The following is a 12,679-nucleotide window of genomic DNA, read 5'->3' as shown; positions in this document are numbered from 1 at the left end:
AACTCTTTTTTTTTGTGCAAGGAAACGCTTATATTGGGTTTACATTCAAACACCAGATGTCAAGCTTACCGGCACTACATTTCACGGTTTCACTACACAATCATGGTGTTTTGAGACCTTCTATTTTTACAGTGCACACTAAGACACACTCTCTCTCCAGCCCTCCTTCTCACCTACTCCCTCTCCTTCTTCCTGCCTTCCGTGCTCGCTTGCTTTTCTCTCTCTCTCTCTCTCTCTCTCTCTCTCTCTCTCCTACATCAACACATAAATCTGTTTCTCTCATCAGCACCCAGAAACAAAATAGTCTCTCTCTTCGTGACGCAGGTGGACTAGTCGTTTACCCATGGTGTTATGCGTTGTCATAGTGTTATCGATAACATCCTTCCATCGCTCATCCTTTCGGGTTACCACGAAGCCTAACTGTGTGAAACACTCCGCACAAGCAGTTCCCACACAGGAAAAATACAATTGTTTGCATTGAAATGTAATTTCAATAAATACGCTACATTGTTACAGGGCTGAAAGCGGTAGCAGACTGGGAAAGAAAAAGAGCTGTCAAAAATAAACACCTGGGTTCACCATCTGTACGGGTTCAAATTGTGGCAGAGCAGTAACAGGAGGAATGTGGGCTGAATCGGTCTTTCAGAGACTTTTCCTATAAGTTTAAAGTACAAGTACAGTGAAATACCTTTCTTGCAAATGCTTTCCCAACAATGCAGTAAAACTACAGTAAAACTACTGGTTACTACACAAATATAGATGTTTACTGTCTGTGTGTGTGTGTGGTAATATTGTGCTGGATTCGCTCCATCGAGAGCAGCAGCAGCACGGAGGCTCGGAAGGCTGCCAGTATTTTCAGAGTGTGACTCATATAGGAGAACAAGGCACTGCTGGTCTGTCTGTCTGTCGTTCCCCCTGCCGTCTGTCTGTCATTCCCCCTGCCGTCTGTCTGTCGTTCCCCTGCCGTCTGTCTGTCGTTCCCCCTGCCGTCTGTCTGTCGTTCCCCCTGCCGTCTGTCTGTCGTTCCCCCTGCCGTCTGTCTGTCGTTCCCCCTGCCGTCTGTCTGTCGTTCCCCCTGCCGTCTGTCGTTCCCCCTGCCGTCTGTCTGTCCTTCCCCCTGCCGTCTGCCTGTCGTTCGCCCTGCCGTCTGTCTGCCTGCCTGTTCTCCCTCCCTCCGCCTCTCCCTCCGTCTCTTGCTATCCGTCTCCCTGCAAGACATGTCTCTTCTTCCATAATGAGAATCTCTGTCTCTCTTTCCCAGTCGCCACATCGATCTACCCACCGCCAACTCTTTTCATCATCTCACTCGGTGAGCAAGACAGAATCACGCCTGTTAGAGAAAGCAAAGGATTAGGCATGGGTGTAATCAAAAGGTCTAATCCTTCTTTATCCATCATAACTATCTCAATCTAATTATACATCTATACAACTAAAACAGATTGAAATCCTTATGAGAGTAGGTCATTTTAATCCTTCTGGGCACGATGATGTTTTTCTAAAAATGCAATGATTTAATTCACGCCGTGAGGGGTCTTAAGCCAATCTAATGAATTCTCTGACTTGGGTTGTTAATGAGTGGAAGACTCGCTGAGGAACTGGTGGATGAGAGCGAGAGCATGACCTTCCTCACATCCCTATGGGCATTAAAGTGAGTGCATTTCCATTTCAACTACAGCATCTCACCAGCCGATCATCAGTACACTGTACTGTAGAGAGAATGGCCTCAACACAGAGTTCTGATAGTCATTAATGTCCTTCCCTCCACTCCCCTGGCTCAAATTGATGCTTGGATGGTATATCTCTGTTGCTCTCTCTCTCTCTCACACACACACACACACACACACACACACACACACACACACACACACACACACACACACACACACACACACACACACACACACACACACACACACACACACACACACACACACACACACACACACACACACACACACACACACACACACACACACACACACACACACACACACACACACACACACACACAGAGGTACACACAAATGCACTCATCATTACATACACAAACACACTCAGAGCATATCTATAACCTAATTTCCGGCCCAAAGACAGGAGGAAAAGAGATGGCCTCATTGCACCAGCACACGGAATGAAATACGTCTGAGAGTTAATGTTGTGATGGGGGAGCGTATCTGCGAGGAGCACGTTATAATGGATTAATAACAAATTGTGTTTACATGCGTTTTGTGCACGAGGCCTCAACGCACTTCACATTTAACTCATCCCATCCAATAACCACAAATTGCAGCCACCTGTATATGTATTTTGTGCGCGGGTGTGTGTGTGTGTGTGTGTGTGTGTGTGTGTGTGTGTGTATGCATGCTGTACAGTGTACTTGCACGCGTGTGCGTGTTCACACGTTCCTGTGTGCATGGAGTGTTTCGGTGTCCTACCGGGCCGGTCTTGGGGGGGCACTGGATGTATCTGGCCAGGCTGATGACGAGGTCGTGGGTGATGGGGTCCACCAGGTTCCTGAAGCTGGCGTAACGGTACAGCACATCATCCAGAGACGTGGACTCCATCCCCAAGTCCTACACACAGACAGAGAGAGAGAGAGAGAGAGAGAGAGAGAGAGAGAGAGAGAGAGAGAGAGAGATGTGGAACCGGGTTACATGATTAGAGCCAGCTGTTTTCACCAACCGTGTGACCCGGACCAGCAAAAACCATAACTCGCCTTTACCTCGGGCCCGGAGGTTATACCGCCTTGTCAAGACAACCTCTGGGCCCTACAAAATACACAGAATTCACCTCCGATCCGATATATCAATATTACGTTAGTTTATGTGACAGTGGCTGATTGGCATACAGGAAAATAGCACACATCCTTATTGACTTGCACTCGGAGGGGGGATGAACAAAAGTGCAAACACTCACAAATGCACCACTGCTAATGCAAACTTAACACTGAAACCTGCTGATCCGGTAGCGTTGACTCAAACACTAACAGATAGTAGACTTCAGCACCAGGAAAGGGGAACACGACTTTTCCTTCAGGCGCGGGAAGTCTTTGTCAATTCATGCAAAGACCTTGGCTTTGCTTGCGCTCCCTAACGTAGAAACCTGTGGGGAAATAATGTTTTTATCTGAAGCTCAATCCATGGCAGACAATGGATTGCTTTTTGTCTTCGCAGCTATCTTGAGGTTAGCTACTGGGTCAGCAAACATGTTTTTTTTTTCTCTCTCTCCCTCTTTCTCTGAGAATCAGAGCCTTGACACAGGTCACGGACACCCCTCACCTGCGTTCACCCCTCACCTGCGAGACCAACCACTTCAGAAGAGGTTTAAACAACTCAAGTCGCTACTACACATGTGCTTGACTTCCAGGAATATCAACAGGTGGATCACAGCAGTTTCAATACACACACACACACACCTTTTTTTCCCTGTTTACCCTAGCATTGGGGCCACATCATGAACAACGTTGGAACTGTGTGGCGTGTGGCCATTTGAGGGCGTGTGCGTGCGAGTGCGAGTGCGAGTGTGTGCGAGTGTGTGTGTGTGTGTGTGTGTGTGTGTGTGTGTGTGTGTGTGTGTGTGTGTGTGTGTGTGTGTGTGTGTGTGTGAGTGAGTGAGTGAGTGAGTGAGTGAGTGAGTGAGTGAGTGAGTGAGTGAGTGAGTGAGTGAGTGAGTGAGTGAGTGAGTGAGTGAGTGAGTGAGTGAGTGAGTGAGTGAGTAAGTGAGTGAGTGTGTGTGTGTGTGAGTGAGTGAGTGAGCGTGTGTGTGTGTGTGTGTGTGCGTGTGTGTGCATGCATCCATGACAGCTGGATGAGTCACAGGACACGAGGGAGGCAATTCCCCCAGTGCCCGCCGAGCGAAGCGGTAAGAAATCAAGCCGCTCTACAAATAGAAAACCCCTAAATGGAAACGCATCTGACATCTCTGTGTGTTATCTTCGGCACAGCACAGCAGGTCTAGGTACCTGCAGTTACAGATTTGGCTGCGAATTGGTGAGGGGAGAGGGGTGGAGGTGACGGGGGCGGTCTGTGGTTCTAGCCGATGTAAAAACAACACGGCAAAGGCAGAATGAGACCGAGGTGGAGAGAGAGAAAGGACGGAAAGAGAAAAAAGAGGACATTTGAGCAGCAATTCCCTCTAGCAAAGAAAAGGCCATGCATTTTTAATGTCAATTGTCCGGTATTAAAAATGAACGGCTATGACAACTAAAGCCGCAAAATGATTGGAACTGTGAAGTGGTGGCGTGAGAGGGGGGGGGGGGGGGGGGGGGGGGGGGTTAGCGGGGGAAGTGAGGACAATAAATTGTCTTTCATTAGAGTATTCCTTCCACATCAATATTAGCCACATTCATCATAAAAGCAGTGGATTCCCTGCAAAAACCCAGCAAACGGACAGAGGAGAAAAAGAAAGGAAGAGGTTTTTCTCGGTACATTAGGGGTTAACAGAGCTGCCCCTTCATTAATCAATTCCAATTTAATGGGAAATTCCATGGTATCCGGGCAACAACGGGGTGCACCTGGTTGCCAGTGAACTGAGATGCTTCTCCCAGTCTCTCCATCTTTTTCGAAGAACAGGCACTCTCTCTCTTCTCTCCCTCTCACTATCTAAGTCTCTCTCCCTCTACATCTCTTTCTCTCCCTAAATCTCTCTCTCTCTTTCGGTCTTCTAACCGCAAATTAACTGGCAAGACAAACAGTAACAGCATCAGAATCAACAGTTTAGTTTCTAACCAACCTGTTGCTGTGTGGACTGAGGGCATGGTGATTATACTATATTATACAACAGGTGGGTCTAATTCTGGATGCTGATTGGATAAAACCGTATTCCAGCCAGTGTCTATTCCACAATACATTTGATCACTACTATAAAAAGCATCTAGAAATGATCTCCCATTTCTTTTAGATTAGCATTTGGTTTTCAACTGCAGAGATTTGTATAATCCTTGCTGTCTGTCTCTCCTACATTTGCAACATTGTTTCAATATTCAAATTTTATCTCTAGCTGTCCCATAGTAATGAATGTGTCGGGAGTCGTGAGGAGACAGACAGGCAGCTTTTCTCAGCCAGAAATTATGAATCAGCCGTTGTTGTAAATGACTATCTGTCATCTAAGTTGACTTAATATACATTTTAATGGAAATATACAAAGGAATGTCAATAGAAAACAGGTCAAACTAAATGAAACGCAGCTACTTCGCAGTCTTTCCAGCTTCAGTTTGAAGTGATTGTGTTTCTGTAGCAGTGTTGTTGGCTAGCTCTTCTGAACAACAGTGTCCTGACTAGTGAGCACATTTTCTATGCCAGACGAAATCTTGCCTCATCAGCTTATTATGGATGTTTCCAAATAAATGTCACTAGAAAACAGTTTCAACAAATGCAAATGCAGCTACTTTGCTGTTATTCTGTCTGCACTGTTTGACATGATAGTAAGTTAGCCGTAGTTGGCTAGCTAGCAAGCAAGAGATAAGAAATGTTGCCAGCCAGTATGGTAATGGAACATTTAGAATGAACGACTGGGTCGAGTCCATAGATCCAGAACAGAAAGACTGAACGACTGGGTCGCGTCTCTGGCAACCGAACCGATAAAACAAACGACCAGCCGGCTTGGGTAGCAACCCTAGATTTGTGTTGGGACTATATCTCGTGGAAGGATGAAATAGTATGAATACATTTATCGAAATGTTTTTTATTCAATCATTATTTGAATATGTTGGTAACCCGTTGTATAAAAGTGTTAATAGCCTCAAAGCCAGTGTTTGGAGGATATATTTTCACGGTTTGCCAGATCTTGACCTTGTCTCTGGCCTAACAACACCCATGCCAATATATCCTCCAAACACCGGCTTCGAGGGCATTATCACGTAAGTGTAGCGGGTGTGTTTTGAAACGGAGGGCCACACTCTTAGAAAAAAAGGTGCTATCTAGAACCTAAAAGTTTTTTTTTTGTCCTACCTGGAACTAAAAAGGGTTCTCCTATGGGGACAGTTGTTTTGGAACACTTTTTTTCTAAGTGTGCAGAGCTTGATAAGGGTTCTCCTATGGGGACAGTCGTTTTGGAACACTTTTTTTCTTAGAGTGCAGAGCCAGAGCTAGAAGATTGATAATGACATGATAATACACTGTGTGTCCCTCCATGGCTTCATCTCAGCCTGGACCAATAGTTACACAGTCTCTCAGAGTAAGAGTGCTGATCTAGGATCAGGTCTCCCGTCCTTATAATCTAATTCAGTCTGGTCGACAATACAAAACTGATCCGAAATCATCAGTCCTACTACGAGACGCTTGTAAACAGAGGCTCTGATCTCTGAACAACAACCAGCAGGGATTTTTTTTTTTTTTTTTCAATTCAAGCAGGGAGTCATGCTGAGACCACAGTGTCTTTCACAGATGAGCCCTGCATGAACACATCAATTACACTATACATATCTGTATACACATCAATTACACTATACATATCTGTATACACATCAATTACACTATACATATCTGTATACACATCAATTACACTATACATATCTGTATACACATCAATTACACTATACATATCTGTATACACATCAATTACACTATACATATCTGTATACACATCAATTACACTATACATATCTGTATACACATCAATTACACTATACATATCTGTATACACATCAATTACACTATACATATCTGTATACACATCAATTACACTATACATATCTGTATACACATCAATTACACTATACATATCTGTATACACATCAATTACACTATACATATCTGTATACACATCAATTACACTATACATATCTGTATACACATCAATTACACTATACATATCTGTATACACATCAATTACATATAAAGCAAACCCAAAACCCAAAAAGCAAAACACAATCATATGAAACAAGCACATTGTTATGATTGAAACAAACACATGGTCCCTCTAACATCTGCCTGAATTGCACCAACTTTAAGGAATTCTGGGGATCATTCCACATAAGGCGAAAAAATAAAAACTCAAAGCAGATGAACTCGGTGGAGATGGAAGGGAGTCCGGGTCTGGTCATTTATACGTCTGAAGGTTAACAATGAGGTAAGGTACGGTGGAAGTCTATGCAAGAGGGCTTTATAGACAAAAAGAGCGCCATGCATCAATCTACGAGACTTCGAGGAGCACACATTCTGATACATAATGAAATGGTGTGTGCTGGAACCAATCGCCCGTAATAAAGCGCAACGCGCTATGATAAACTGCCTCCAATTAGAGCAGCAGATGCATTCATATAGACAATATCGCCATAATCATATAGATGACGTCACCATAGTCAATAACCAGAATGAATGTTGACTGAACCATTTGTTTTCTGCTAGTTAATGAAAGACACGACCGGTTCCTAAAGAAGTAGCCTATTTTAATTTCTAACTCGTCAACACGCTTTTTGAAAGAAAGCTTTTTGTCAATCCAGATGCTGAGATATTTATAAGCGGGGGAAACGATCAATGAGTGCACCAAAAATCCTTAAATGGTTGAGGATTGTCTGACCTCACCACTATGATCCACAGGTTAAACCCTTAAATTTACACAGCTGGCGCCGTCAACCTGGAACCTCCATCTTCTGAGATGGGTTAGCACATGGATTGGTTGGTACATAGCCTCTATTTCCAGGCATCTAGTTTGGCAAAGCTCGAAATGTTTACAGGGAAGGCGACAATATGACGGCTATGCGAGACTCATTTGATCGTATCAAATTATACCGAGTGTTGAAGTAATGAAAATCAATAACCCTCGAGGGTGATATATCGACAAAAGGAGTGAACCAATCGATGAAATCCTGTCCGATATTCAATATAAAGTGTATAGGTCTGGTGGGATCTGGCGGATAGAGCTTCATGTGGGCCTTAACCACATCGCGAAGTTGGATGATTAGTGAAGTTCTCTTTCTTAATTATGTCTGGAGATCAATGTTATGAGGTAAAAGCACCTTAGTAGGAGAAGCTCTTTCTACCAAATTCTCCCTATCCCTCTTTTCCTCCACTCTCCCTTACTTACCTCCAGTCCCTCCCTCTTTCCTGCCCTCTCCCTCCTTTCCTACTCTTTGTCTGTCCTTTCCTCCCCTCTCTTTCCTTTCCACTACTTTTCCCACATGGTCCAAACAAACCAAGACGGTCGTGAAGAGGGCACGACAAAGCCTATTCCCCCTCAGAAAACTAAGAAGATTTGGCATGGGTCCTGAGATCCTCAAATGGTTCTACAGCTGCAACATCGAGAGCATCACTGCATCACTGCCTGGTACGGCAATTGCTCGGCCCTTGACCGCAAGGCACTACAGAAGGTAGTGCGTACGGCCGAGTACATCACTGGGGCCAAGCTGCCTGCCATCCAGGACCTCTACACCAGGCGGTGTCAGAGGAAGGCCCTAAACATTGTCAAAGACCCCAGCCACCCCAGTCATAGACTGTTCTCTCTACTACCGCATGGCAAGCAGTACCGGAGTGCCAAGTCTAGGACAAAAAGGCTTCTCAACAGTTTTTACCCCCGAGCCATAAGACTCCTGAACAGGTCATCAAATGGCTACCCGGACTATTTGCATTGTCTGCTACTCTGTTTATCATATATGCATAGTCACTTTAACTATACATTCATGTACATACTACCTCAATTGGGCCGACCAACCAGTGCGCCCGCACATTGGCTAACCAAGCTATCGGCATTGTGTCACGCCACCCACCACCCCCTCTTTTACGCTGCTGCTACTCTCTGTTCATCATATATGTATAGTCACTTTAACCATATCTACATGTACATACTACCTCAATCAGCCCGACTAACCGGTGTCTGTATACAGCCTCGCTACTGTCTTTTTACAGTTGTTTTATTTCTTTACTTACCTATTGTTCACCTAATACCTTTTTTGCACTATTGGTTAGAGCCTGTAAGTAAGCATTTCACTGTCGTATTTAGCGCACGTGACAAACACACTTTAATTTGATTTTCTCCACTCTCTCATTTCATCCTCTCCCTCATTTCATCCTCTCTCCCTCATTTCATCCTCTCTCCCTCATTTCATCCTCTCTCCCTCATTTCATCCTCTCTCCCTCCTTTGCTACTATCTCCCTCCTTTCCTCCTCTCTCTCCCTCTTGACCTCCTCTCTCTCCCCCTTTCGTCCTCTTTCGTCCTCTCCCTCCCTCCTTTCCACTACTCTCTCTCTCTCCTTACTTTCCTCCTCTCTCTCCATTCTCCCACAGGCTGATCAAGCCTGGCTGAATGGCATCACAGAGGAGCCATAAAGTGTGCCACTCCTCTAATTGCATCAGCAGCGAAGGCGAGCCGAGCCTCTGGGCATCTGTTTCAGCAACATGACACAGCCCAGGAAGAGTTACGCTCCTCACAAACACCATTGACAGAGGGGCAAAGGAGGTGCAGGGCGGGAGGGACGTGAGATTTGCAGGATGCATCTCATCGGCTTGTTATGGTATCCCTACAAGAGCAGATACTGTAGATAGTCATTTACACCAACAGCTATCTGTCATCTAAGTTGACCTAATATCCTTTGGTCATTTGACTGTATTCTAATGCTGGGTCATATTCATCAGGGCACACCGAGGCAAAACATTTCATAACATTGTTCAACGAAAAACGACAACAACGACCGTTTCATATTGGCCAAGTTCAGGTAGCACCTCCCCGTTTCTTCCCATTTCCTTCAGCTTCGTGCCGAGCGAACACACGACCCTGGTGTGACATCGAAGGGAGGTGTCTTTTGAGTTGGTCTTCCTTAGCACCCACGTCCTCACCTCACTCAGACAGACGGTCCCTCTAGTTATTGTACGTCCCTGCGGTGGGCACGCGGTGTCGGCGTGTCCGTGGTAAGAGCTAATCACGACCTAACGGAGAGAAAGCACATGCAGCTTTCTGACGATCACACCTCTCTACCCGTCTCTGCATCAGTCCATCTGTCTGCCCTCCTCTGTCCTCTGAAACTCACCTCCCTCCCATCTGTGTATCCCTGGCCGAGTGAAGGACTTGAACAGAGTTGATGTAAGCTAGACTCAGACAAGGATTTGCAGTGAATTGACATGGGATTTGGGGTTATAGTAGATGAAACGCACACGTGCACGCACATGCACACACATAAATACACACACACACACACACACACACACGAACACACAAGCACAAAGGTGCACAAACACACAGGCGCACACACAGCACACACATACAAACACAAGCACACAACAACACACACAGGCACACAGTCAAGAACATACCATAAACACAGGTGCGCACACACTTACATATAAACACACACACACATGTACACACACCTGCCGGAGTGTCTGCAGCATCTCTGTGGCCTTGTCCTGTTTTCCTTGCTTGGCCATCAGCATCATCTCCTGGATCATGCTTATCCGGCGCTGGTAGGGCGGAGGGGACCCTCCACGACTCAGCCGGTCCCCTGACCTCAACATGAAGGAGGTGAAGATGTCACCCCTCTCCTTGGTAGGGGTCCGTTTCCACCCGTGCTGTGGGCTGGGCCCAGCCTCTTGGCACCCAGCACCTTTGGTCTGTTTGGTGCCCATGTTCAGATGTTAGAATCTGCTGTAAGAAATGACTTGCTCCCCAAGGCAGTCATGCAAGGCTGACTTGTATAAAAATATTTGTTTTTGCACTAAACATTAACCCCCCCCCCATAAAGGGCTTAAAGTGGATAGGACCTCTGGGTTCGTTCTCCACCTGACTCTCTGGACAACACGCCTGTCCCCTCGTGAATAGTACACTGTCCAGCTGTTAGAGTGCAATACCAGTAGGGGAAACCACATCCAACACATTCATTCAGATTTTAATACAATGCCTAACTCACATAATAAGCGTGAGCGAATTGACTGCTATGCGTGCCGACTTGAAACACAAACAGAGAAACACTTAACCCCATAGGCCTACACTACCCAACCCGGGACACAACCCAAAACTTTTGTTCCGCAATTCACGGAACATAGTCTATAAATAATTACATGTTTTCCACAGAATTTTGTTAGGATACAAATGTCAGAGCTATGTGAAATATGATCAGCTCTCTCTGCGCAGAGTTCTTTAGCAAACGATGAAACAAATATTGCAAAAAGCCTCGGGAATAGCCGTCTTCTAGACAACGAAATCATTTTAACGAATTCACTGTTATAACAATCGGCTGGTAAAAGCCCCTCAAGTCGGTGAAGAGCTCGGAGGATGCTTCCCGCAGCATGGCCGCAAATACGGGGTGCAGCAGTCCCACAGATCGCCAGCAAACTCCGATCGGATGCACTCGCTCACAGCGCTATCCTGGAGACGACTTCATTTCTGTCCTTCACATATAAACGGCTATCTTCTGAAGGGCCGCTCCTAAATTGACGCGACTATCATTGTCACGAGTGTCTCCTCTCCCGTCCACATTGGAATCCTCTTCCCTTTTAATCAATAATTCCACCTATTCTGCGTCTGTGCAGAAAATGAAAAAGCTAAACGAATGTGGTGGTGGCGATGGAGACAGGTCATGGTAATGTTCATCTTTATCTGCTCCGTTTGTTTATACACCTCTGCCTCTCCAAATGACTCACGTGTGATGTCAACCTTTTCCTTTGCAATAAATTGGATTCGTTGGTCCCATGTTCCGCTCTTCGAGGTATGTCCTGTTAGAACGGCCTCAGCAGTAGCCTAGGGTAGAGTCCGGGAACTGGTCGAGGGTGTCTCTTGTCTGTACTGAATTATAGGCTGCGCACTGTCGAAGGAGCGGACCAGAGCAGGCGCCGTGAGTACAGTGCGTGTGAGCGCTTCCCTCCTCAAGTCCTGGCACTGTGGGATGGGGTTGGGCAGACTGCTTCCCACTACAAAGACGTCCTGCCAAGAGGATATTGCAACTGTAGCTAGGCCAACATCCATGATATCTTTGCCTTATCTTCTGAACGGTGTCTGGGGATGGGGTGGGCTAATGTAAAAGGTACTCTAGTGCCTACAATAACCTATAATAATAAATAACACTCAGTCCTATGACATAAATACTGAGATAACATTATGACCTTGGCTTGTACATTAAGCACATTGCAAAGACTTGACACTTTTACTCTCGTAATTGCAGACTTTCAAATGACAAATCTGCAGCTTTGGTCTGTTTACATGAAGTGCAAATCATTGTATTGCGTTATATGGACCTCTAGTGTTGGCTGCGTGGAATTACATGTTTATTTTAGGGCCATAGTATTGTTTTATAGCATAGTATGAAACTATGGAATAGTATAGTCGTTTGTATAAATATGTAAGTAGCCTATTTCTCAGATTTAAAATGAATAGAAATCCCTGCAGCTGATAGGCTACTCACTGTCATCAGTTAGATTTGAAATGGGAGTCAAAATTATATTCAGTATCAAATAACATTTCATGTTCAATCATTTAAAAAAGGACCTCACAATCATATGATTTGTCAATCACCATATCCTCATCGGCAGACTCGACAGCGACCTCTGGCAGTCTCTATGGGGGTGCCACAGGGTTCAATTCTTGGACCGACTCTCTTCTCTGTATACATCAATGAGGTCGCTCTTGCTGCTGGTGAGTCCCTGATCCACCTCTACGCAGACGACACCATTCTGTATACTTCCGGCCCTTCTTTGGACACTGTGTTAACAACCCTCCAGGCAAGCTTCAATGCCATACAACTCTCCTTCCGTG

General features: G+C 45.4%; 1 protein-coding gene across 1 annotated transcript in view; it reads right to left on the bottom strand.

Annotated features, from left to right (window-relative positions):
- The window catches only part of LOC109904780 (leucine-rich repeat-containing protein 75A-like), a 32,559-nt gene extending 20,764 nt beyond the window's left edge, over nucleotides 1–11,795 (bottom strand). Inside the window, exons 1-2 of the mRNA XM_031790536.1 lie at nucleotides 10,303–11,795; nucleotides 2,436–2,573 (exon numbers count right to left, since the gene is read on the bottom strand). Coding sequence (XP_031646396.1) covers nucleotides 2,436–2,573; nucleotides 10,303–10,557 — 393 coding nt within the window. The 5' untranslated portion in view covers nucleotides 10,558–11,795. The remainder of the gene's footprint in view (nucleotides 1–2,435; nucleotides 2,574–10,302) is intronic.
- Nucleotides 11,796–12,679: the final 884 nt, after the last annotated feature.

This window comes from Oncorhynchus kisutch, linkage group LG15 (genome assembly GCF_002021735.2).
Source record: "Oncorhynchus kisutch isolate 150728-3 linkage group LG15, Okis_V2, whole genome shotgun sequence".
In the NCBI taxonomy this organism is placed as follows: domain Eukaryota; kingdom Metazoa; phylum Chordata; class Actinopteri; order Salmoniformes; family Salmonidae; genus Oncorhynchus; species Oncorhynchus kisutch.
This window is presented reverse-complemented; position numbering and strand designations above follow the sequence as displayed.